This window comes from Xenopus laevis, chromosome 7L (assembly GCF_017654675.1).
Source record: "Xenopus laevis strain J_2021 chromosome 7L, Xenopus_laevis_v10.1, whole genome shotgun sequence".
Taxonomy (NCBI): domain Eukaryota; kingdom Metazoa; phylum Chordata; class Amphibia; order Anura; family Pipidae; genus Xenopus; species Xenopus laevis.
The window spans coordinates 111,591,679-111,618,816 of record NC_054383.1 but is presented as its reverse complement, the minus strand read 5'-3'; the positions used below and the strand labels follow the sequence as shown (position 1 = coordinate 111,618,816).

At 34.9% G+C, this 27,138-nt stretch overlaps 2 protein-coding genes across 7 annotated transcripts; both read left to right on the top strand.

Annotated features, from left to right (window-relative positions):
* The first annotated feature begins 2,059 nt into the window (after nucleotides 1-2,059).
* On the top strand, nucleotides 2,060-11,480 carry LOC121395608 (serine/threonine-protein kinase STE7-like). 4 transcript variants are annotated; one of them, XM_041569521.1, is made up of 21 exons: nucleotides 2,060-2,602; nucleotides 3,040-3,075; nucleotides 3,224-3,256; nucleotides 3,439-3,474; nucleotides 3,635-4,037; nucleotides 4,569-4,628; nucleotides 4,735-4,782; nucleotides 5,622-5,729; nucleotides 5,847-6,614; nucleotides 7,033-7,155; nucleotides 7,317-7,349; nucleotides 7,582-7,647; nucleotides 7,862-7,918; nucleotides 8,253-8,375; nucleotides 8,751-8,861; nucleotides 8,968-9,058; nucleotides 9,326-9,441; nucleotides 9,921-9,975; nucleotides 10,286-10,364; nucleotides 10,687-10,838; nucleotides 11,177-11,478. In XM_041569521.1, exons 7-21 carry the CDS (start codon nucleotides 4,774-4,776, stop codon nucleotides 11,185-11,187), a joined length of 1,902 nt encoding a protein of 633 aa, XP_041425455.1. In that variant the 5' UTR covers nucleotides 2,060-2,602; nucleotides 3,040-3,075; nucleotides 3,224-3,256; nucleotides 3,439-3,474; nucleotides 3,635-4,037; nucleotides 4,569-4,628; nucleotides 4,735-4,773; the 3' UTR covers nucleotides 11,188-11,478. The 4 variants fall into 4 exon arrangements, with proteins under 4 accessions (XP_041425455.1, XP_041425452.1, XP_041425453.1 ...); XM_041569518.1 differs by having other exon boundaries at nucleotides 10,687-11,480; XM_041569519.1 differs by having other exon boundaries at nucleotides 4,569-4,782; nucleotides 10,687-11,480.
* Nucleotides 11,481-18,332: 6,852 nt separating this feature from the next.
* Nucleotides 18,333-26,779, top strand: LOC121395607 (nik-related protein kinase-like). Of its 3 annotated transcripts, XM_041569516.1 has the most exons (20): nucleotides 18,333-18,504; nucleotides 18,662-18,694; nucleotides 18,877-18,912; nucleotides 19,073-19,478; nucleotides 20,011-20,070; nucleotides 20,177-20,224; nucleotides 21,063-21,170; nucleotides 21,288-21,911; nucleotides 22,330-22,452; nucleotides 22,614-22,646; nucleotides 22,884-22,949; nucleotides 23,164-23,220; nucleotides 23,555-23,677; nucleotides 24,053-24,163; nucleotides 24,270-24,360; nucleotides 24,628-24,743; nucleotides 25,223-25,277; nucleotides 25,588-25,666; nucleotides 25,989-26,140; nucleotides 26,479-26,779. In XM_041569516.1, exons 6-20 carry the CDS (start codon nucleotides 20,216-20,218, stop codon nucleotides 26,487-26,489), a joined length of 1,758 nt encoding a protein of 585 aa, XP_041425450.1. In that variant the 5' UTR covers nucleotides 18,333-18,504; nucleotides 18,662-18,694; nucleotides 18,877-18,912; nucleotides 19,073-19,478; nucleotides 20,011-20,070; nucleotides 20,177-20,215; the 3' UTR covers nucleotides 26,490-26,779. The 3 variants fall into 3 exon arrangements, with proteins under 3 accessions (XP_041425450.1, XP_041425448.1, XP_041425449.1); XM_041569514.1 differs by having other exon boundaries at nucleotides 25,989-26,779; XM_041569515.1 differs by lacking the exons at nucleotides 18,333-18,504; nucleotides 18,662-18,694; nucleotides 18,877-18,912; nucleotides 19,073-19,478 and having other exon boundaries at nucleotides 19,912-20,070; nucleotides 25,989-26,779.
* Nucleotides 26,780-27,138: the final 359 nt, after the last annotated feature.

The window sequence follows — 27,138 nt, the reverse complement described above, 5'->3', positions numbered from 1 at the left end:
AATGACCCCCAAGTTTGGCTTCTCAATAGCTGCCACGGAGCATGTGCGTGTCACAGACACTCCTAGAATTATCCAACATGGGAAACTCCTGTGACAACTTTGAAGGCCTAGATCACTACTGGTTCTATAAGTTTAACATATATGTACTTATATATTATTATATATATATATAACTTATTATTATTATTTTTCACTAAAGACCTGTGAGTGCGGTTACTTTTTGATACTACTATATATATATACTTCCGTGTATCTGCACACACCATTCAAATCAGTAAAGGCCGGGTGCTCACCAATATAGTTATAGTGCACAAATAGAAAGCAATCACAAAGAAGACCTTTATTTCTCCGACCACATGTCAATTCATTTTTAGTGGGTTTAGTTCTTCTATATAACTTATTTAAAAATGTAGAAATATATTAAAATGTTTACAATGACAAGGAATTTGATTTGAAGGGGGATGTTGTACTTGGTCAGCCTAAAATAATTGTGGAATTCCCTTTGCATTCCCTATGCTAATTTAATATGCATACTATAATGGCAGCATTTCCTTTACTTATAGAGTGTATAAATAGGTCTGTATAAATATGTGTGCACTGGCGTTGAACTTTTTTTTAACCAAACTTCACTATGTAACAATATCATTCCCTGTACTGTGAATGAATGCACAATGAAAGCACATACATCCTGGCAGGAAAACACACCACATTTTCAAACAAATTTATGTAGAATCAACACAACCCACTATTATTTAATTTCCCACCGTGGGTTGCAAATGTTATGCCACAATGCTGTGAATCTGCCAATGTTTGAAATAGATATCATTATGGGATGTCCTGATGATGTCATAATAGACACAAACTGTCTAACAGCAGCACATCCATATTTTGGCGTATTATGGGATGTCATTATGATGTCATAATGGACAGAATCAAAGTGTCTAACAGAAGCTCAGACTGGTTCATTCTTGATCAGACAACTGAGGTGAGTGGAGCTTGGCACATTCAGATAAAAACATTATCAAAATTAATATATTAAGGGGCATATTTATCAAGGGTCGAATTTTGAACTGAAAACACTTTGGAATTCTGTTTTTCATTCGAAAATTCACCTCGACCTTTGATAAACCTTCCCCTTACTATTGGTACTGTATGGCTTAATAACTACTAGCGGTGTTGTGAATCTGTTTGAATCTATGGAATTACAGAGAATTTGATTTGAAGGGGGATGTTGTACTTGGTCCAACCTAAAATAATTGTGGAATTGCCTTTGCATTCCCTATGCTAATTTAATATGCATACTATAATGGCAGCATTTCCTTTACTTATAGAGTGTATAAATAGGTCTGTATAAATATGTGTGCACTGGGGTTGAACTTTTTTTTTTAACCCGACTTCACTATATAACAATATCATTCCCTGTACTGTGAATGAATACACAATGAAAGCACACACATCCTGGCAAGAAAACACATATAGATATCATTATGTGATGTCCTGATGATGTCATAATAGACACAAACTGTCTAACAGCAGTCCGTCCATACTTGGGCGTATTATGGGATGTACTTATGATGTCATAATGGACAGAATCAAAGTGTCTAACAGAAGCTCAGACTGGTTCATTCTTGATCAGGCAACTGAGGTGAGTGGAGCTTGGCACATTCAGATAAAAACATTAACAAAATTAATATATTAAAGGGGCATAATTATCTAAGGTTGAATTTCGAATTGAAAACACTTTGGAATTCTAATTCAAAAAGACCAACCGAAATTAAGTTGAAGTTTTTTTTGGTCGAATAGGTCCTTTTTGGGTTGAATAGGTCCATATTCTGCCGAATTCTAATTGTACGAATGGAAAGAATGGTGCATTCCATCGAATTCAATTCAGTTTTTCCCCCATAGGCTAAAACAGCAATTTGGCAGGTTTTAGATGGCGAATGGTCGAAGTCGAATTTTTAAAGACACAGTACATGATTAATTTCGATATTAGAATTTTTGATTTTTTTTTCAAATTCGAATCAAATTTGGAGTATTCCCTAGTTGAAGTACACAAAAAATAGCTCGAAATTCAAATGTTTTTCATTTGAAAATTCACCCCAACCTTTGATAAATCTGCCCCTAAATATTGGTACTGTATGGCTTAAAAACTGCTAGCGGTGTTGTGAATCTGTTTGAATCTATTGAATTACAGAAAATTCAATTTTTTCTCTAAAAAAAAGTGAAAATCTAAAAATGTGAGTTGGGTGTTGTACTTGGTCCTACATACAATAATTTACCAATGCTGATATTTTATACATATAATAGTGTGCTTTCTAGTAGTGATTCTTCTAAAGCACATATAGTATATATAAATATACAGTTGAAGGCTTAGGCACACACTTAAATAAATCTTAACCTGGGAGCAAATCAGAAACATAATACACATAATACATAATACACGTCATACACATTATACACATTTTTCTGTTACTGAAATTCCTGGTGTTCATCAGCTATTTTGTCAATATATATATTTATACAAATGATCTTTCTCTTTGTCTCCATAGAGAGAATAAACATGTGGCGTTCTATCTGCAATTGTTTCCGTTGCTTTCGCAAGGTAAGTACTTATTTCCTTGTACAGGTATAGGATCCCTTATCCAGAAACCCGATATCGAGAAAGCTCCGAATTACGGAATGGCTGTCTCCCATAGACTCCATTTTATCCAAATAATCCAAATTTTTAAAATGATTTTCTTTATCTTTGTAATAATAAAACAGTAGCTTGTACTTGATCCCAACTAAGATATAATTAATGCTTATTGGAAGCAAAACCAGCCTATTGGGTTTATTTAATTTTTAAATTAATTTCTAGTAGACTTAAGGCATGAAGACCGAAATTACGGAAAGATCCGTTATCCGGTAAACCCAAGGTCCCGAGCATTCTGGATAACAGGTCCCATACCTGTATTGTAATATCATACATATTATTTTGTGAATAATTTAATGGAGGGAGAAACTTTTGTGATAAAACTTTTTTTTTCTTCTTTTTACTAGAAACAACCAGATAAACCCACAAATCAAAATATTACGGTAAGTAGAAAAATATAATAAAATACAATGGATTGTGATCCTTTTTACATTTAAAAGGATAGTGCCATCTATTAGTTTTCTTATAACTTATTCTCATGAATTTATCTAAGTGCTCATTTCTAAAACCCTTTTGTTTTATTTTTCTTAGAAACAAGATCAATCTAATGAAGAAATCATAGTGGTAAGTTAAGAAATAGAATAAAATACAATAAAATGTGATTTTTTTACTTTTCATAGCATAGCACCATCTATATAGTTAGACGTTTTTCTCATAACGGATGAAAGTTTGATTGAGATTATTAAATAAATTTAATTAATTTGTCCAATTTTTGCAATAACACCGTTTTTTATTCTCTACTCTAGATACTACCCAATGAAATTGATGAAGTCGTTGTTGTGGTAAGCCAAACTATGGTAAAATACAATAAAATATTATTCTTTTACTTGTAAAAATATAATGCTATCTATATAGTTAGAAGGTTTCTCATATCATTGAATACATTCTAGTTTTCCTATTTGTTTTTTTCTTTTTGTGATAAAATGTTTTTTTCTTTACTAGAATCAGCCAGAAGAAGCTGCTGAAGAAATAGTTGTGGTAAGTATCTAATATTGAAATTCAACTATAGAAACAACAATACCACTTTCATAGACACATTCATAACATCATTGACTTTATTATTAAAACTATTTTATTTGTTGATGATGAAATGATATTTTCTCTGTTTGCTAGGAATAGCAATTTGGAATTTCCAATATTATTTGAACAAATCCCTATACTGACCCTGCATTTATTTATAAACATTAATTGTATTTCCTTAAAACTTTTTTCAGAGACTAAACATACACTAACTTTGCATGTAATAATCTTTATGGACAATAGACCTTTAATTGCATAAAATAATGCCACCTTTTTATCTCTTATCCAGGCTCAAATAGAGAAGCCCACTGAAGAAATCTGCCTGGTAAGCAAGAAAGGAGTTGGTAACATACAGTCATTATAGTTTTAGCTTCCTTTTAAAGTTTTATTGATTATTATTGTTAATTGGCCTTGGTAAAGTAGATTAAATATATATTTTTTGAATTTGCATTAATTTACTTTTTCAAGGTAAATTCTATATATATAGCACATTATAAAGGTATGGGATCCTTTATCCGGAAACCCATTATCCAAAAGCTGCAAATAACTGAAAGGCCATCTCCCATAGACTCCGTTTTAGCCAAATAATCCACATTTTTAAAAATGATTTCCCATTTCTCTGTAATAATACCAGTCCCATGTACTTGATACAAACTGAGATATAAATAATCTTTATTGGAGGCAAAACCGGCCTATTGGGTTTATTTACATGATTTTCTAATAGACTTAAGATTTGGAGATCAGAATTAAGGAAAGATCAGTTATCCAGAAAACCCCATGTCCTAAGCATTCTGAATAACAGGTCTCATACCTGTAGTAAGTTGATCTGATAACTAAATGTATTTCTCTTAAATAGGAGGAGCCAGAGCAAGAAACAGAAAATGAAATAGAAATCAGCCAGGAAAGCATAAAAGAGGTGAATAGCTGTCATAAAAATTGCCCTATATTTCATGCAGGGTTATATTTTAGCTTCTTTATAACAGAAATAACACTCATAACATCTCTTCCCCTTTCTTAACCAGGAGAATTCGGATAATCCTGAAGACAATGAGAACACTGAGATGTGCCAGGTAAGAAAAAGTCAAAATAACAAAAATATTTTAAGGGAATAGGAAACCCAAATTCACTTAGAGATGGTAATATGTTAGGCATACCCATGTGACTAATCTTGACTAGGGTTATGCTCTGCACAGTTTGCTGCTTTGCTTGTGCAATACACTTCTTCTGCCAATTTTGTCATTTAAGCCCGAGCACCTTCATTCAGCCCAGGAGATCCCTTGTAACATTAAAGGGCACGAGTTGGGTAAAAATGTTATCCCCACCCAAAGGTGCGGGCTAATAGAGCCCACAATCTGGATGGGAATAACCGCCGTTTTTTTTAAAAAAAAAAAAATGCCCCCCCGCCAGCGCTATGATACCACACCAGGAGGGAGCTCCCTGTGCGAGCAACAACGTTCAGTCACTCGCATGCGCATAATGAAAAGCTGCCCTGAATTGCTCATTATGTGCATGCGAGTAACGTCACATGCGTGTTATGTGCATACGAGTGACTGGCCTAGCACTGGTGGGGGCATTTTTGTTTAAAAAAACTGCTGTTATCCCCAACCAGAATGCGGTCTCTATTAGCCCGCACCTTTGTTTGGGGATAACATTTTTACCCAACAGGTGCCCTTTTAATAAAATGGCAGCTGCAAACTCTACAGGACATACATCAGTCCCCTGATATACAAGGTTTATTTAAGGATTTTTTTAAAACTGATATATTATAAATATTTTTGCTTTTATCCCAGGACCAACCAGATAAAGAAATGGCAAAGATAATGTCTTTTACATTGTGTTACTATGTAATGTGCAACCAATATTTTATATATATTTATAAGTTTAATCCATTTTCCTGTTTTTCATCCAGGAATTTGAACGTGAACCTGAGGAGATCAGCTTTGAGGTTAGCAGAAACCAGGAGGAACAGCTTAGTGAGCAGGAAGAGAGATCTGATAACAACACCTGCCACTATCAGGTAAGCAGACAATAACCAATGAATGGAAAAACTTTAATCAAAGAAATCATAAAGATTTTTAAATTATAGTGGTTGAATTGGTTGATTTTATAAAATAATATTGTCTCTTTAATACAGGACAACATAGAAGCATCTGAACAAATTCAGCTAGAGCCCTATGAAAATGTATTGGAGTTGTTTGAGGAAAATGGATTTGGATCTGAGGAACCTCAAGGAGAGTCCTGTGTGGAATCTGAACTAAAGTCTTCTAAGGAAAACATAGAAGAATCCGAACAACTTCAGCTAGAGCCCTATGAGGCAACTGGAAATGTTCTGGAGTTGTTTGAAGAAAATGAATATAGATCTGAAGAACCTCAAGGAGAGTCCTGTGTGGAATCCGAAAAAAATTGTTCTAAGGAAAACATAGAAAGATCTGAACAACTTCAGCTAGAGCCCTATGAGGCAACTGGAAATGTTTTGGAGTTGTTTGAGGAAAATGTATATGGATCTGAAGAACCTCAAGGAGAGTCCTGTGTGGAATCTGAACTAAAGTCTTCTAAGGAAAACATAGAAGGATCCGAACAACTTCAGCTAGAGCCCTATGAGGCAACTGGAAATGTTCTGGAGTTGTTTGAAGAAAATGAATATAGATCTGAAGAACCTCAAGGAGAGTCCTGTGTGGAATCCGAAAAAAATTGTTCTAAGGAAAACATAGAAAGATCTGAACAACTTCAGCTAGAGCCCTATGAGGCAACTGGAAATGTTTTGGAGTTGTTTGAGGAAAATGTATATGGATCTGAAGAACCTCAAGAAGAGTCCTGTGTGGAATCCGAAATAAAGTTCCCGACTGAAATCTCTGAAAAAGAGCAAGTAAAGGACCAAAGAAGGATAGAGTGCCTTAATGAGGTTTGAACAAAAATAATTAAACCTTTTATCAATATAAATTTAAAGGGGCAGTATACCCCTCTTTAAAATACTTCTGTATAATGAGCTGCTCTTATCACAAAGCCTAATGCTTCAGTAGGAGAAGAGAGGGGTTTGTTTATACAGCAGGCTTCTCAGTAAACTGGTGATTTGTATTAACTATAGTAATATAAAGCAGGCAGTAAGATGTATAGTAGTTTAAATGTCAGTTTTTGCTCTATTTAGTTCAAGAATTAGCAAAAATTATAGATATGTCTTAATTAAAACTATAGGCAAAGTATAATTCAGCACAAATGCTGTTCACTGAAATAATGTTCAAAAAGGTCTATACTGTCCCTTTAAGCAACTTAACTTCAGGGTTTAGTTCAACTTAACAACAAATCCTTTCTTTTTATTTAAGGAGGTACCAAAGAAAATTGACAACAGGACCACAAATATAAATATAGCGAAAAAGGAAGAATTAAATAGAAAAATAACGAAAAAAGAAAAGTGTGTCTACCGTACCCAAGAAGACTTTAGCAAGGTTTGGATAACATAACATACTTTATTGAATCCTTTATATATACTTTTACCTAATATTTTGGAACCCCCAGTAAAACCTTTCCTTGTACTTTATATAATAATTGTAGCAGTTTCACCCAATAATCTCAGATTATCTAATTAAACATTTTTTTTCTTCCCCAGGAGGATGATAAAGATCCATTTGCCAAATACCCAGTAAGTTGTAAAACAGTATTTTGGAACATAAAAGCACAACTTTCATAGTTTTCCTTAATTATTCCAGCCCTCAACCTTCTCCCCTTATACAACATTTTCCAGTTTCTCCTTATAATATCACTGCTTCTTAAATGTTGAGAAAGTTATTTGTCCAGTTGCATTATATTAGTTTAGTATATATTTATCAATATTTATCAATATTTATCAATATTTTACAATGTTATTTTTTCAGGAGCCCAGGGGAAATTTAAAACTTGGAGAGGCCATCGGAGAAGGCAATTTTGGAGTTGTCCATGTGGTGAGATACTTTATTCAACATTACAATTGTGTAGTTTGTGTCATGCTTCTGGGTGATTTCAGAATTCTCCCACTTGGTCACACTCTCTACAGTATTTTCCTTTTTTCTTGTGTTTCTGAGGCTGCCAATAAACTTGTGCCTTATCCACATATCTGTTTTATTCACCATAATGAAGTTCATCATCACTAACCTTCTTTCTCTACTTGTGTTACAGGGTTGGCATAATATCAAACGCAAAGAAGTGGCCGTTAAAATAATAAAGAACATAGAGGTAATGTGTCTTTGTAATGTTACTATATTTATATTATAATGAGCATTTTTGCAAAAAGCCTTATTTTGCATAGGTTTCATATATTTGAACAGGTTGAAGTCAATGGATGTGTTTCTTTTCTCAGCCTAAATTCCTATGTTACTATGTGAAAATAAGTGGATGAATACCTTTTATAGAAGGCAATAGATTTCAGATTTTAAAACAAACAAAAAACATTTTCATATGGTATTAACAAGCTGTAATTCTCCATAATTAAATTGGGTATTTAAAATAACAATTGCATCCATTTTATTTAATTTTCTGTTGTATTAACATTTCTTTTGTTGTAAATTAGGATGAAGATAAAATCCTTAATGAACTGGAAATACTTGAGAAGATCTCTGGCCATGAGAATATCATCTCCTTTTATGGCGCATTTTACCAAAAGCCTGCTAGAAGGATTAATCAAGAGCTATGGGTAAGGAAGCGTTTAGATATGTTGAACCTTTGTGCACCAACTCTCAATCAACAGCTCTCATACAAGCTTGGATACAAATAAGATCCAATTGTATAAGAAAGAGTCCAATCCACATGACCTTCTCAGTTTTACCTGATTGCAGTCATACCCTGAATGCTTATAAGTGCCTATTTCTGAATTACACCCACTGACTGCAAATCAAGGCAGTCACATTTTACTTCTAGTACAGAACACATAGAAACAAAAACAATGCAAGTACACTTTATTATAGTAAATTATAGCACACAAACTCTTATGTCACTAGTATTGCCTAATGCAAGCTCAACAATTAAATTGTATATATGTACTAATATATGTTTTTTATTGGTGTTCTAGATTGCTACAGAACTTTGTGATGGTGGATCAGTACTTGACCTAATAAAAAGCAAAAGGAATCGTTCCTTAGAAGAAAGCTGGATTGCTTATATCTGCAAGCAGGTGTTACAGGTATGTCACATGTGAACCTTCTCTGTTATTTAACAAATTTTCATCTTATTAGTTTAAGAACATGAAAAATAATTGTATTTACCATTTTCCTTTATATTTTTCCCAGGGCTTGTATCATCTCAGAAAACAGAGAATTTTACATTGCGACGTGAAGCCCGAAAATCTGATGCTAACTGAAGACGCAGTTGTAAAGATAAGTAAGTGACGCTTAGAATCTGAATACAGAATGGATGTTGTGAAGTTTTAGTGAATGTGAAGTCAATTTTATATTACTCTATCTCTCAATAATAACGTTTATATAAACCATTTCAAAGTTCTAAACCTGCAAACACAACACATCTGCACACTAATTCTTTCTCATGTAAAAATTGCCCACAAATGTTTCTGTATCACCATGATTTTTATCGGTGCGCTCCATTTGCAAACTAACATAAAAAATTAATGCTTTTGTCTTACAATTTCAGTTGATTTTGGTGGTGCTGTCACGGGAGGAAAAAGTGATAGCCCTGCTGGAGATATGGCATATTTATCACCAGAGGCCATTGTCTGCATGAGTAAGAGAGGCGAATTTGACCATAAGGTATAGTGATGACTTCTTCTTCCTTTAAATTGTAGAGTTAGCGCCACCTTTATTTAAATATATGTAGCCCACATGAGGTAACTACATGTGTTTTTGCCACTTACTTCACATACCCCTCTCAAAAGCAAAGTTGTCATCCAGTTTTGCTATTATGAAAAGGTGTAAGTGAACTGAGGGAGCATAATGTATTGTAAGTACAGGGCACAAGAATTTTAGAACCCCCTCCTTATGCTTTATTGGATTTTCCAACTCTGTGTAAAACAGAAGTTTCTCAGTTTGGGGTCATTCTTTAGATATGAAACCCACTGTACTTCAGCCCTTGAACTGTTTTATATGAGTACAAAGTGCCATGTTTTAATGTATTTCCTATTCTGCAGTCTAAAGAGAAGCCCTATCATAATGTGGATGGATAGACAACAGAAGTATGTCTCCTGTGTATAGTCTTCTTTAATTGTTTTCTTTTCCTCCGTGTTTTCTAGGCTGATGTGTGGTCTTTGGGAATGTCAGCCATTCACATGGCAGAAGGATGTGTCCGTAAGTACATTCTCAGGAATTATTATCATGACTTTGTATATAAGTAATATATGTGTGTTACTAGAAAGTAAATGCTGTAACACAGAATGATACTGCCCCTTATGTAAAGTTTATAATCAATTAATGATAAAAAAACTAACCCCACCATAATGTAATAAAAGGCACTAAGTAGGCCAAGTGCAGTAACTCTTGCTGCTTATTGCTTGAAATAGGTGATTTGATCTGTATCAAACTTTGGACCTTTTAGAACCCTATAAATATTGTAATTAGCAGTCAGCATGTTTTAATATTGTATTTCCTTATTACATAGCATACAACAAACTTCCTGACAAGGCTTTGATCCAACAAATTACTCGTGGTCCGGCTCCTACGTTGAAAGGGAACAAATGGTGAGTGATTTCCATGAAAAGACAAAAAGAGAGTGAGGGGAAGTTGGGGAAATGGAAAAGGAAGTGAGGGTGAAGAGAGTGAGGAAATGACAATGGAGTAAGGGGTTGTCAAATAAGAAAGAGAGTCAGTGTGAATGGGGTGGAAGAATAGACAAAGGAGAAGTTACAGTGAGGGACGAGGGATTAGGAAAATAGGGTGTAGTAATGATGTGAAGTATAAATGGGCTAAGAGCTTTATATGGGCATGGACTTCCATAAGTCTGAGCAATTAGATATATTTATAACATGACAATTATAATTGTGCCTCAATTTCTTTTTGCAGGAGTGAAAAATTCCACTACTTTATTGAGGAATGCCTGCAGAAAAATCCTGCTGAGAGACCATCTGCAAGGCAGCTCTTGTCACACCCTTTCATCACAGAAATAAGCAATGAAAGGGTTGTACAGAAGAATATTATGAAACATCTGCAGAGAGGTAAGAAAAATAGCTTATTCTTATTGTCATTCTGTAACTATCTGTTGTCCTATACAAACAATATTCTCTGGCTTCAAATAACAAAGGCATAGACTGTTAGGGTGTGGGTTACTGAACTAGGCCACATGTAGGAGTGAGACCCATAAGGTGAGATGGGAGACAATGTTATTGTTGGATAGTTGTAGCTGACTGTTAAATAAGCAGAAAAAGGCACGTGACATTAAACATGTAATGATAAAAATTGTAAATGCAAACATAAAAAAATTAAGAAATTGTAAAATGATTGTAAAATGTATACACCTGCTTCATGACTAACAATGAACAATATTTCATACTAGCAAACCGTTGAAGATAAAAGAAGAAAATGTTGAAGTTGAATAACAGATCGACATCCACCATCTGCAGATGACCAATTGGTGGAGACTGAGAAACCACCAAACTGCCTAAAGAAATTCTTCTGTGATTGGATACAAACAGATCCAAGGAACTACCTGGAAGAAAAAAAGATCCAGGGCAGCCATCGGGGGAGGGACGGGGGCAGAAAAACTAGGTTTCCGATGGCTGCCCTCCATGGAATCCCACTTGGATAAATTTATCAAGACTGTAAAAAATTACTTTTTATAAAAAAAAAAAATTTTTTAAACATATAAAAATGTTTTTGTCATTTTTAATTCTTTATATTGACAAAATCGTTTTTTTATATATATATGTTTTATTTCCTTAATTGTTTTTAAAAAAATCTAATAAAGAATGTTATAAAAATAAAATTGTATTCAGTGCCTATATAAGTGCTTTTTTACTGTATATTGACAAGCTTTCTGTTCTTGGATGAAGTTGCTTTGCTGTATTTTCCTTTTAGTGAAGGGAGGCCAAAGGCTAAAGCACCGTGTTACCCATTCCTAGACCCAACACTACCATAATTGAATTTAATGTAAACGAACATTTTGCCTTCTCAGCACTGCTCAAGGGAGTATTTGTATATTTAAAATACAGACAAAAAAAAAGGCCCTTAGAATAGTACTATCCAACTGGCGGCCCACAGGCCTTCCCATGTGTGAACTGAGATTAACTGGCCCCTGCATTGTTCACAACTCAGATTTAGGCTCTAAATGTTCTGCATTGTTAACAACTGTTATCTTCCCTGCACTGTTCACACCTGTAAGAGACTGACCCATAAGATCCATGTATTGCTCACACTTAAGACTGTAGGACATTGTTACCTGTTCACACCTCAGACAGCACTAGCACATTATCACTATACTTAGTACAGTACATGCTGTTCATTTTAGAGTATAGCCTGGGGGAGTGCATATTATCTTTGCTGTGTGAATCCAAATGATCATGAGGTATTGTATAATAGGGGCAAAGTGTGCTCCAGGTATAGAAGAAAATGCTGCCTTATTGCTGTTGGCTGTTAGCACTGGAGCAATTTTGGCACCTATTATTATGTTACCAGTCGATATATATCTTATTGCACTGTAGCTCATAGCTCCCAATGACCATATCTAGAATCCCAGTTCATGGAAAATGGATGCAGAGGTTTACAGACACATAACATATATTTTTGCCCTTGGAGGTCCTAAAATAGAAACTTTAGGAAACAGGCTTCAACTGGTATTCAATTTCTGTAAGCCCAAAGGCGATAGAGTGAAGCATTGTAATTCCATGTAACAGAACACGAATCTTTAAGAGGATAATGCAGGAAGGTCAGTGCTATAGGTATGTAGATAATCCTTAAGAAGAAAGCTTTTCTTCTAAAGGCTTAACAACTGGACTAAAGAAGTCTTCTTGATGATTAACAGCCACATCCGTTGCAGAGCGCTCTGCTTCTAATCCAAGATGGTGGTGCCCAGGGCCGCACTTGTGCGCGACGCACCGTGTGCATGACGTCATTGCTTTGAAATTGGCACCAAAATTCTAAATAAAAGAACGCTAAGGTCACAAGTTTATTTCCCTATTATAGGTCATTCTTTTTGGTGTTCCTTGTTAATTGATTCCTGGACTTTTGAGCCTTTGCTTTACTTCTGACTATGATCCTTTTGCTGCCTTGCCTGAATCTCAACTATGATATTTCTTAACCCCTTGGCTGTCTCAAACTGGACTCTTGTATCTAGTACTTCCTCCTTGATCTGGACTCCTCCACAGTGAGGCCCTGACTCATCCATCATTGATCAGTTACTCCAAGGAACCAGTTCTGTCTCTACAGAACTACTCATGTCCATCAAACGTTTCTGCCATGCTCTTTATTGGATCTGGCGTTGATATATTTAGATACTTAGCGGCAGATTTGTCAAAGGTCAAGGTGAATTTTCGAATGAGAAAAATTCGAATTTCAGGCTATTTTTTGTGTATTTCAACTAGGGAATAGTCCAAATTCGATTTGAATTTGAAAAATATTAAAAAAATTAGAATATCGAAATTTATCATGTACTGCGTCTTTAAAAATTAGACTTCGACCATTCACCATCTAAAACCTGCCGAATTGCTGTTTTAGCCTATGGGGGACCTCATAGAACCTATTTGGAGTCAATAGGTGGACTTGAAAATCAAAGTTTTTTCTGGTGAGCGTCATGGGGAGGGGTGTGGGTGGTGGCAAAGGAAGGCAGCCTTAGGCGGCAAAATGGCAAGGATCGCCCCTGCCTACAGGGCCCTTGTCCTGTAGGAGCACTGGCAGGAGAGTAATTCGCTGTACTGGGGCCTCCTGCTAAGGAGCTCTTACCTCTGATTCTCTGCTGTAACCTCAAATACAATGCCCAAGCTTCTTCCGTAGTATCTCCACTAATCTACACCTGAACGCTCAAAATCCTAACTCTGGTGCACAGTCACCTCAGGGCTCTAGCCCAAACTATTAATCCTTGTTGGGACAACACTCTGTCCGTGCACACTAGCCCTCTCTAACTTTCATTCCTAAAGTGAACTTACTTGCCATTACTGTCCACTAGCTAGCCCTAACGTTACTAACCTCCCACAAGGGTCTGACCACTTTGGTCTGATGCTGCTTCTAGATGTTACAGGCCAAAAGCGGAAGTGCCCCAGCAAGGCACTGTCTTATATTCGCTCTCAGGTGGACCTAGTGCTGCCTGCTTGATGAACTACAGCATAGCTTAACTATTTCCATTATAAAAATAAATTCAGGGTTTGGTGCAAGGTTGACTTGTGTGCCAGTTTGTTTAGTCGCTAATGAGCTGACCCTATTGACACAGGACGCTGAGGGAACCCTGGGGCTACCGCCTGGTATCGCTCACTGCTGCCTGAGGAAAGGTTCTCACCTTCCCTCATAGCAGGAGTAGCCCTGGGTGCTCAATACGGAACAGGATTTCGGACGCGGCGCTGAGCACACAAAACAAAAACTTCAGTGCTCATATTGACGCATGTACCTTTAATAATTAGGATTTCGTGCACAATGGATTGAGGGGAAATTCATGGCAAAAGAACTGCGCTTGTCATCGTAAATGATCGATATTGTGTTCTTTGATGCATTTTAGAGCATGAGCAATATCGCCTGTAGTACTGAAAAAGATCCATATAGGGGTCAACATTATTAACATTTGAATTCAATATCATGAATTTATTATTAGAATTCATACAATTTGCCAACTAAAACCTGACAAGCTTCTATAGAAGTCAATGTGGGGTGTATTTACAACACCCATTATTTCATTATTATTTTTTTTTAAATGCTAAATTTGTAAGAATGAACGGAAAAGTGAGATTAAACCTCTTTAGTTTTTCCTATTCAAGTTTTTTTCAGAAATATGTTAGCAGTGGAGAAAAAAGAGAAAACAATGCAATCAAGTTCAATCATAGTATTGAATTCCAAAAAAGCTTTAATTTGAAAATTAGCCTCCCTGATATATAACAGATAACATAAAAACATGGGTCCCCAACAGCCGGGCCGCGGCCCAAAAGCGGGTTAGATGAAAGATTCCCCTGTAGCCAGGCCCAGGTTTGCTGCCCAGCCACGTCTGAAGATTTCTTACATCTGGAGCACTGGTGATTGGGCAGGTGGCAGATTTTGCCCATTATCTAAACCTCTGAGCATCTCTGTGCTCCAGATGTAGGTATGATGGATGGGCATGCACACGATCATGAGGGAGGTGGGGATTTCTAACTCTGGGCGCCCTTAACAGGAATCTGTAGCACCCCATCTTCTTATTTGCACATGCTATGTGCTTCTGTCAGTTACTGAGCTCAGGGGCCAAAGCACAATATACTGAATATATATATAATATAAATGTCACAATATAAGGCTAATTAGTAAACTAGTATATGGCAGCTCACAAACCAGCACAATCAGCATCACAATTTAATAATCAACCTTGTAACATCAGCTTGTATGACAGGCAAAACTCATTTTCTGCTTGATTATTTGCAATGACCCCCAAGTTTAGCTTCTCAACAGCTGCTCAGAGGCCACGGAGCATGTGCGTGTCACAGACACTCCTAGAAATATCCAACATGGGAAACTCCTGTGACAACTTTGAAGGCCTAGATCACTACTGGTTCTATAAGTTTAACATATATGTACTTATATATTATTATATATATATAACTTATTATTATTATTTTTCACTAAAGACCTGTGAGTGCGGTTACTTTTTGATACTATTATATATATATATATACTTATATTCTATATATGTAATTCATGTGATGTAGTTGTATAATCACATTTACTTTACAGTGCTACGCAATATGTTGGCGCTATATAAATACATTTTAATAATAATAATAAATACTTCCGTGTATCTGCACACACCATTTAAATCAGTAAAGGCCGGGTGCTCACCAATATAGTTATAGTGCACAAATAGAAAGCACTCACAGCACAATTCTCATAAACAGTTAGAAGACCTTTATTTCTCTGACCACATGTCAATTCATTTTTAGGGTTTAGTTCTTCTATATAACTTATTTAAAAATGTAGAAATATATTAAAATGTTTACAATGACAAGGAATTTGATTTGAAGGGGGATTTTGTACTTGGTCCAACCTAAAATAATTGTGGAATTCCCTTTGCATTCTCTATGCTAATTTAATATGCATACTATAATGGTAGCATTTCCTTTACTTACAGAGTGTATAAATAGGTCTATATAAATATGTGTTCACTATGTAACAATATCATTCCCTGTACTGTGAATGAATGCACAATGAAAGCACACACATCCTGGCAGGAAACCACACCACATTTTTAAACAAAGTTATGTAGAATCAACACAACCCACTATTATTTAATTTCCCACCGTGGGTTGCAAATGTTATGTCACAATGCTGTGAATCTGCCAATGTTTGAAATAGATATCATTATGGGATGTCCTGATGATGTCATAATAGACACAAACTGTCTAACAGCAGACCGTCCATACTTGGGCGTATTATGATGTCATTATGATGTCATAATGGACAGAATCAAAGTGTCTAACAGAAACTCAGACTGGTTCATTCTTGATCAGGCAACTGAGGTGAGTGGAGCTTGGCACATTCAGATAAAAACATTATCAAAATTAATATATTAAGGGGCATATTTATTAAGGGTCGAATTTTGAACTGAAAACACTTTGGAAATCTGTTTTTCATTCGAAAATTCACCTTGACCTTTGATAACCCTTCCCCTTACTATTGGTACTGTATGGCTTAATAACTACTAGCGGTGTTGTGAATCTGTTTGAATCTATGGAATTACAGAGAATTTGATTTGAAGGGGGATGTTGTACTTGGTCCAACCTAAAATAATTGTGGAATTGCCTTTGCATTCCCTATGCTAATTTAATATGCATACTATAATGGCAGCATTTCCTTTACTTATAGAGTGTATAAATAGGTCTGTATAAATATGGGTGCACTGGGGTTGAACTTTTTTTTTTAACCCGACTTCACTATATAACAATATCATTCCCTGTACTGTGAATGAATACACAATGAAAGCACATACATCCTGGCAAGAAAACACACCACATTTTAAACAAAGTTATGTAGAATCAACACAACCCACTATTATTTAATTTCCCACCTTGGGTTGAAAATGTGATGTCACAATGCTGTGAATCTGCCAATGTTTGAAATAGATATCATTATGTGATGTCCTGATGATGTCATAATAGACACAAACTGTCTAACAGCAGTCCGTCCATACTTGGGCATATTATGGGATGTACTTATGATGTCATAATGGACAGAATCAAAGTGTCTAACAGAAGCTCAGACTGGTTCATTCTTGATCAGGCAACTGAGGTGAGTGGAGCTTGGCACATTCAGATAAAAACATTAACAAAATTAATATATTAAAGGGGCATAATTATATAAGGTTGAATTTCGAATTGAAAACACTTTGGAATTCTAATTCAAAAAGACCAACCGAAATTAAGTTGAAGTTTTTTTTGGTCGAATAGGTCCTTTTTGGATCGAATAGGTCCATATTCTGCCGAATTCTAATCGTACGAATCGAAGGAATGGTGCATTCCATCGAATTCAATTCAGTTTTTCCCCCATAGGCTAAAACAGCAATTTGGCAGGTTTTAGATGGCGAATGGTTGAAGTCGTATTTTTAAAGACACAGTACATGATTAATTTCGATATTAGAATTTTTGAATTTTTTTTTCAAATTCGAATCAAATTTGGAGTATTCCCTAGTTGAAGTACACAAAAAATAGCTCGAAATTCAAATGTTTTTCATTTGAAAATTCACCCCAACCTTTGATAAATCTGCCCCTAAATATTGGTACTGTATGGTTTAAAAACTGCTAGCGGTGTTGTGAATCTGTTTGAATCTATTGAATTACAGAAAATTCAATTTTTGCTCTAAAAAAAAGTGAAAATCTAAAAATGTGATTTGGGTGTTGTACTTGGTCCTACATACAATCATTTACCAATGCTGATATTTTATACATATAATAGTGTGCTTTCTAGTAGTGATTCTTCTAAAGCACATATAGTATATATAAATATACAGTTGAAGGCTTAGGCACACACTTAAATAAATCTTAACCTGGGAGCAAATCAGAAACATAATACACATAATACATAATACACGTCATTCACATTATACACATTTTTCTGTTACTGAAATTCCTGGTGTTCATCAGCTATTTTGTCAATATATATATTTATACAAATGATCTTTCTCTTTGTCTCCATAGAGAGAATAAACATGTGGCGTTGTATCTGCAATTGTTTCCGTTGCTTTCGCAAGGTAAGTACTTATTTCCTTGTACAGGTATAGGATCCCTTATCCGGAAACCCGATATCCAGAAAGCTCTGAATTACGGAATGGCTGTCTCCCATAGACTCCATTTTATCCAAATAATCCAAATTTTTAAAATGATTTTCTTTATCTTTGTAATAATAAAACAGTAGCTTGTACTTGATCCCAACTAAGATATAATTAATGCTTATTGGAAGCAAAACCAGCCTATTGGGTTTATTTAATTTTTAAATTAATTTCTAGTAGACTTAAGGCATGAAGACCCAAATTACGGAAAGATCCGTTATCCGGAAAACCCAAGGTCCCGAGCATTCTGGATAACAGGTCCCATACCTGTATTGTAATATCATACATATTATTTTGTGAATAATTTAATGGAGGGAGAAACTTTTGTGATAAAACTTTTTTTTTCTTCTTTTTACTAGAAACAACCAGATAAACCCACAAATCAAAATATTACGGTAAGTAGAAAAATATAATAAAATACAATAGATTGTGATCCTTTTTACATTTAAAAGGATAGTGCCATCTATTAGTTTTCTTATAACTTATTCTCATGAATTTGTCTAAGTGCTCATTTCTTTTAGTGATAAAAACCTTTTGTTTTATTTTTCGTAGAAACAAGATCAATCTAATGAAGAAATCATAGTGGTAAGTTAAGAAATAGAATAAAATACAATAAAATGTGATTTTTTTACTTTTCATAGCATGGCACCATCTATATAGTTAGACGTTTTTCTCATAATGGATGAAAGTTTGATTGAGATTATTAAATAAATTTAATTCATTTGTCCAATTTTTGCAATAACACCGTTTTTTATTCTCTACTCTAGATACTACCCAATGAAATTGATGAAGTCGTTGTTGTGGTAAGCCAAACTATGGTAAAATACAATAAAATATTATTCTTTTACTTGTAAAAATATAATGCTATCTATATAGTTAGAAGGTTTCTCATATCATTGAATACATTCTAGTTTTCCTATTTGTTTTTTTCTTTTTGTGATAAAATGTTTTTTTCTTTACTAGAATCAGCCAGAAGAAGCTGCTGAAGAAATAGTTGTGGTAAGTATCTAATATTGAAATTCAACTATAGAAACAACAATACCACTTTCATAGATGACACATTCATAACATCATTGACTTTATTATTAAAACTCTTTTATTTGTTGATGATGAAATGATATTTTCTCTGTTTGCTAGGAATAGCAATTTGGAATTTCCAATATTATTTGAACAAATCCCTATACTGACCCTGCATTTATTTATAAACATTAATTGTATTTCCTTAAAACTTTTTTCAGAGACTAAACATACACTAACTTTGCATGTAATAATCTTTATGGACAATAGACCTTTAATTGCATAAAATAATGCCACCTTTTTATCTCTTATCCAGGCTCAAATAGAGAAGCCCACTGAAGAAATCTGCCTGGTAAGCAAGAAAGGAGTTGGTATCATACAGTCATTATAGTTTTAGCTTCCTTTTAAAGTTTTATTGATTATTATTGTTAATTGGCCTTGGTAAAGTAGATTAAATATATATTTTTTGAATTTGCATTAATTTACTTTTTTCAAGGTAAATTCTATATATATAGCACATTATAAAGGTATGGGATCCTTTATCCGGAAACCCATTATCCAAAAGCTGCAAATAACTGAAAGGCCATCTCCCCTAGACTCCGTTTTAGCCAAATAATCCACATTTTTAAAAATGATTTCCCATTTCTCTGTAATAATACCAGTCCCATGTACTTGATCCAAACTGAGATATAAATAATCTTTATTGGAGGCAAAACCGGCCTATTGGGTTTATTTACATGATTTTCTAATAGACTTAAGATTTGGAGATCAGAATTAAGGAAAGATCTGTTATCCAGAAAACCCCATGTCCTAAGCATTCTGAATAACAGGTCTCATACCTGTAGTAAGTTGATCTGATAACTAAATGTATTTCTCTTAAATAGGAGGAGCCAGAGCAAGAAACAGAAAATGAAATAGAAATCAGCCAGGAAAGCATAAAAGAGGTGAATAGCTGTCATAAAAATTGCCCTATATTTCATGCAGGGTTATATTTTAGCTTCTTTATAACAGAAATAACACTCATAACATCTCTTCCCCTTTCTTAACCAGGAGAATTCGGATAATCCTGAAGACAATGAGAACACTGAGATGTGCCAGGTAAGAAAAAGTCAAAATAACAAAAATATTTTAAGGGAATAGGAAACCCAAATTCACTTAGAGATGGTAATATGTTAGGCATACCCATGTGACTAATCTTGACTAGGGTTATGCTCTGCACAGTTTGCTGCTTTGCTTGTGCAATACACTTCTTCTGCCAATTTTGTCATTTAAGCCCGAGCACCTTCATTCAGCCCAGGAGATCCCTTGTAACATTAAAGGGCACGAGTTGGGTAAAAATGTTATCCCCACCCAAAGGTGCGGGCTAATAGAGCCCACAATCTGGATGGGAATAACCGCCGTTTTTTTTAAAAAAAAAAAATGCCCCCCCGCCAGCGCTATGATACCACACCAGGAGGGAGCTCCCTGTGCGAGCAACAACGTTCAGTCACTCGCATGCGCATAATGAAAAGCTGCCCTGAATTGCTCATTATGTGCATGCGAGTAACGTCACATGCGTGTTATGTGCATACGAGTGACTGGCCTAGCACTGGTGGGGGCATTTTTGTTTAAAAAAACTGCTGTTATCCCCAACCAGAATGCGGTCTCTATTAGCCCGCACCTTTGTTTGGGGATAACATTTTTACCCAACAGGTGCCCTTTTAATAAAATGGCAGCTGCAAACTCTACAGGACATACATCAGTCCCCTGATATACAAGGTTTATTTAAGGATTTTTTTAAAACTGATATATTATAAATATTTTTGCTTTTATCCCAGGACCAACCAGATAAAGAAATGGCAAAGATAATGTCTTTTACATTGTGTTACTATGTAATGTGCAACCAATATTTTATATATATTTATAAGTTTAATCCATTTTCCTGTTTTTCATCCAGGAATTTGAACGTGAACCTGAGGAGATCAGCTTTGAGGTTAGCAGAAACCAGGAGGAACAGCTTAGTGAGCAGGAAGAGAGATCTGATAACAACACCTGCCACTATCAGGTAAGCAGACAATAACCAATGAATGGAAAAACTTTAATCAAAGAAATCATAAAGATTTTTAAATTATAGTGGTTGAATTGGTTGATTTTATAAAATAATATTGTCTCTTTAATACAGGACAACATAGAAGCATCTGAACAAATTCAGCTAGAGCCCTATGAAAATGTATTGGAGTTGTTTGAGGAAAATGGATTTGGATCTGAGGAACCTCAAGGAGAGTCCTGTGTGGAATCTGAACTAAAGTCTTCTAAGGAAAACATAGAAGAATCCGAACAACTTCAGCTAGAGCCCTATGAGGCAACTGGAAATGTTCTGGAGTTGTTTGAGGAAAATGTATATGGATCTGAAGAACCTCAAGGAGAGTCCTGTGTGGAATCTGAACTAAAGTCTTCTAAGGAAAACATAGAAGGATCCGAACAACTTCAGCTAGAGCCCTATGAGGCAACTGGAAATGTTCTGGAGTTGTTTGAAGAAAATGAATATAGATCTGAAGAACCTCAAGGAGAGTCCTGTGTGGAATCCGAAAAAAATTGTTCTAAGGAAAACATAGAAAGATCTGAACAACTTCAGCTAGAGCCCTATGAGGCAACTGGAAATGTTTTGGAGTTGTTTGAGGAAAATGTATATGGATCTGAAGAACCTCAAGAAGAGTCCTGTGTGGAATCCGAAATAAAGTTCCCGACTGAAATCTCTGAAAAAGAGCAAGTAAAGGACCAAAGAAGGATAGAGTGCCTTAATGAGGTTTGAACAAAAATAATTAAACCTTTTATCAATATAAATTTAAAGGGGCAGTATACCCCTCTTTAAAATACTTCTGTATAATGAGCTGCTCTTATCACAAAGCCTAATGCTTCAGCAGGAGAAGAGAGGGGTTTGTTTATACAGCAGGCTTCTCAGTAAACTGGTGATTTGTATTAACTATAGTAATATAAAGCAGGCAGTAAGATGTATAGTAGTTTAAATGTCAGTTTTTGCTCTATTTAGTTCAAGAATTAGCAAAAACTATAGATATGTCTTAATTAAAACTATAGGCAAAGTATAATTCAGCACAAATGCTGTTCACTGAAATAATGTTCAAAAAGGTCTATACTGTCCCTTTAAGCAACTTAACTTCAGGGTTTAGTTCAACTTAACAACAAATCCTTTCTTTTTATTTAAGGAGGTACCAAAGAAAATTGACAACAGGACCACAAATATAAATATAGCGAAAAAGGAAGAATTAAATAGAAAAATAACGAAAAAAGAAAAGTGTGTCTACCGTACCCAAGAAGACTTTAGCAAGGTTTGGATAACATAACATACTTTATTGAATCCTTTATATATACTTTTACCTAATATTTTGGAACCCCCAGTAAAACCTTTCCTTGTACTTTATATAATAATTGTAGCAGTTTCACCCAATAATCTCAGATTATCTAATTAAACATTTTTTTTCTTCCCCAGGAGGATGATAAAGATCCATTTGCCAAATACCCAGTAAGTTGTAAAACAGTATTTTGGAACATAAAAGCACAACTTTCATAGTTTTCCTTAATTATTCCAGCCCTCAACCTTCTCCCCTTATACAACATTTTCCAGTTTCTCCTTATAATATCACTGCTTCTTAAATTAAATGTTGAGAAAGTTATTTGTCCAGTTGCATTATATTAGTTTAGTATATATTTATCAATATTTATCAATATTTATCAATATTTTACAATGTTATTTTTTCAGGAGCCCAGGGGAAATTTAAAACTTGGAGAGGCCATCGGAGAAGGCAATTTTGGAGTTGTCCATGTGGTGAGATACTTTATTCAACATTACAATTGTGTAGTTTGTGTCATGCTTCTGGGTGATTTCAGAATTCTCCCACTTGGTCACACTCTCTACAGTATTTTCCTTTTTTCTTGTGTTTCTGAGGCTGCCAATAAACTTGTGCCTTATCCACATATCTGTTTTATTCACCATAATGAAGTTCATCATCACTAACCTTCTTTCTCTACTTGTGTTACAGGGTTGGCATAATATCAAACGCAAAGAAGTGGCCGTTAAAATAATAAAGAACATAGAGGTAATGTGTCTTTGTAATGTTACTATATTTATATTATAATGAGCATTTTTGCAAAAAGCCTTATTTTGCATAGGTTTCATATATTTGAACAGGTTGAAGTCAATGGATGTGTTTCTTTTCTCAGCCTAAATTCCTATGTTACTATGTGAAAATAAGTGGATGAATACCTTTTATAGAAGGCAATAGATTTCAGATTTTAAAACAAACAAAAAACATTTTCATATGGTATTAACAAGCTGTAATTCTCCATAATTAAATTGGGTATTTAAAATAACAATTGCATCCATTTTATTTAATTTTCTGTTGTATTAACATTTCTTTTGTTGTAAATTAGGATGAAGATAAAATCCTTAATGAACTGGAAATACTTGAGAAGATCTCTGGCCATGAGAATATCATCTCCTTTTATGGCGCATTTTACCAAAAGCCTGCTAGAAGGATTAATCAAGAGCTATGGGTAAGGAAGCGTTTAGATATGTTGAACCTTTGTGCACCAACTCTCAATCAACAGCTCTCATACAAGCTTGGATACAAATAAGATCCAATTGTATAAGAAAGAGTCCAATCCACATGACCTTCTCAGTTTTACCTGATTGCAGTCATACCCTGAATGCTTATAAGTGCCTATTTCTGAATTATACCCACTGACTGCAAATCAAGGCAGTCACATTTTACTTCTAGTACAGAACACATAGAAACAAAAACAATGCAAGTACACTTTATTATAGTAAATTATAGCACACAAACTCTTATGTCACTAGTATTGCCTAATGCAAGCTCAACAATTAAATTGTATATATGTACTAATATATGTTTTTTATTGGTGTTCTAGATTGCTACAGAACTTTGTGATGGTGGATCAGTCCTTGACCTAATAAAAAGCAAAAGGAATCGTTCCTTAGAAGAAAGCTGGATTGCTTATATCTGCAAGCAGGTGTTACAGGTATGTCACATGTGAACCTTCTCTGTTATTTAACAAATTTTCATCTTATTAGTTTAAGAACATGAAAAATAATTGTATTTACCATTTTCCTTTATATTTTTCCCAGGGCTTGTATCATCTCAGAAAACAGAGAATTCTACATTGCGACGTGAAGCCCGAAAATCTGATGCTAACTGAAGACGCAGTTGTAAAGATAAGTAAGTGACGCTTAGAATCTGAATACAGAATGGATGTTGTGAAGTTTCAGTGAATGTGAAGTCAATTTTATATTACTCTGTCTCTAAATAATAATGTTTATATAAACCTTTTAAAAGTTCTAAACCTGCAAAAACAACACATCTGCACACTAATTCTTTCTCATGTAAAAATTGCCCACAAATGTTTCTGTATCACCATGATTTTTATCGGTGCGCTCCATTTGCAAACTAACATAAAAAATTAATGTTTTTGTCTTACAATTTCAGTTGATTTTGGTGGTGCTGTCACGGGAGGAAAAAGTGATAGCCCTGCTGGAGATATGGCATATTTATCACCAGAGGCCATTGTCTGCATGAGTAAGAGAGGCGAATTTGACCATAAGGTATAGTGATGACTTCTTCTTCCTTTAAATTGTAGAGTTAGCGCCACCTTTATTTAAATATATGTAGCCCACATGAGGTAACTACATGTGTTTTTGCCACTTACTTCACATACCCCTCTCAAAAGCAAATTTGTCATCCAGTTTTGCTATTATGAAAAGGTGTAAGTGAACTGAGGGAGCATAATGTATTGTAAGTACAGGGCACAAGAATTTTAGAACCCCCTCCTTATGCTTTATTGGATTTTCCAACTCTGTGTAAAACAGAAGTTTCTCAGTTTGGGGTCATTCTTTAGATATGAAACCCACTGTACTTCAGCCCTTGAACTGTTTTATATGAGTACAAAGTGCCATGTTTTAATGTATTTCCTATTCTGCAGTCTAAAGAGAAGCCCTATCATAATGTGGATGGATAGACAACAGAAGTATGTCTCCTGTGTATAGTCTTCTTTAATTGTTTTCTTTTCCTCCATGTTTTCTAGGCTGATGTGTGGTCTTTGGGAATGTCAGCCATTCACATGGCAGAAGGATGTGTCCGTAAGTACATTCTCAGGAATTATTATCATGACTTTGTATATACGTAATATATGTGTGTTACTAGAAAGTAAATGCTGTAACACAGAATGATACTGCCCCTTATGTAAAGTTTACAATCAATTAATGATAAAAAAACTAACCCCACCATAATGTAATAAAAGGCACTAAGTAGGCCAAGTGCAGTAACTCTTGCTGCTTATTGCTTGAAATAGGTGATTTGATCTGTATCAAACTTTGGACCTTTTAGAACCCTATAAATATTGTAATTAGCAGTCAGCATGTTTTAATATTGTATTTCCTTATTACATAGCATACAACAAACTTCCTGACAAGGCTTTGATCCAACAAATTACTCGTGGTCCAGCTCCTACGTTGAAAGGGAACAAATGGTGAGTGATTTCCATGAAAAGACAAAAAGAGAGTGAGGGGAAGTTGGGGAAATGGAAAAGGAAGTGAGGGTGAAGAGAGTGAGGAAATGACAATGGAGTAAGGGGTTGTCAAATAAGAAAGAGAGTCAGTGTGAATGGGGTGGAAGAATAGACAAAGGAGAAGTTACAGTGAGGGACGAGGGATTAGGAAAATAGGGTGTAGTAATGATGTGAAGTATAAATGGGCTAAGAGCTTTATATGGGCATGGACTTCCATAAGTCTGAGCAATTAGATATATTTATAACATGACAATTATAATTGTGCCTCAATTTCTTTTTGCAGGAGTGAAAAATTCCACTACTTTATTGAGGAATGCCTGCAGAAAAATCCTGCTGAGAGACCATCTGCAAGGCAGCTCTTGTCACACCCTTTCATCACAGAAATAAGCAATGAAAGGGTTGTACAGAAGAATATTATGAAACATCTGCAGAGAGGTAAGAAAAATAGCTTATTCTTATTGTCATTCTGTAACTATCTGTTGTCCTATACAAACAATATTCTCTGGCTTCAAATAAGAAAGGCAAAGACTGTTAGGGTGTGGGTTACTGAACTAGGCCACATGTAGGAGTGAGACCCATAAGGTGAGATGGGAGACAATGTTATTGTTGGATAGTTGTAGCTGACTGTTAAATAAGCAGAAAAAGGCACGTGACATTAAACATGTAATGATAAAAATTGTAAATGCAAACATAAAAAAATTAAGAAATTGTAAAATGATTGTAAAATGTAAACACCTGCTTCATGACTAACAATGAACAATATTTCATACTAGCAAACCGTTGAAGATAAAAGAAGAAAATGTTGAAGTTGAATAACAGATCGACATCCACCATCTGCAGATGACCAATTGGTGGAGACTGAGAAACCACCAAACTGCCTAAAGAAATTCTTCTGTGATTGGATACAAACAGATCCAAGGAACTACCTGGAAGAAAAAAAGATCCAGGGCAGCCATCGGGGGAGGGACGGGGGCAGAAAAACTAGGTTTCCGATGGCTGCCCTCCATGGAATCCCACTTGGATAAATTCATCAAGACTGTAAAAAATTACTTTTTATAAAAAAAAAAAATTACATTTGTTTTTGTCATTTTTAATTCTTTATATTGACAAAATCGTTTTTTTATATATATATGTTTTATTTCCTTAATTGTTTTTAAAAAAATCTAATAAAGAATGTTATAAAAATAAAATTGTATTCAGTGCCTATATAAGTGCTTTTTTACTGTATATTGACAAGCTTTCTGTTCTTGGATGAAGTTGCTTTGCTGTATTTTCCTTTTAGTGAAGGGAGGCCAAAGGCTAAAGCACCGTGTTACCCATTCCTAGACCCAACACTACCATAATTGAATTTAATGTAAATAAACATTTTGCCTTCTCAGCACTGCTCAAGGGAGTATTTGTATATTTAAAATACAGACAAAAAAAAAAGGCCC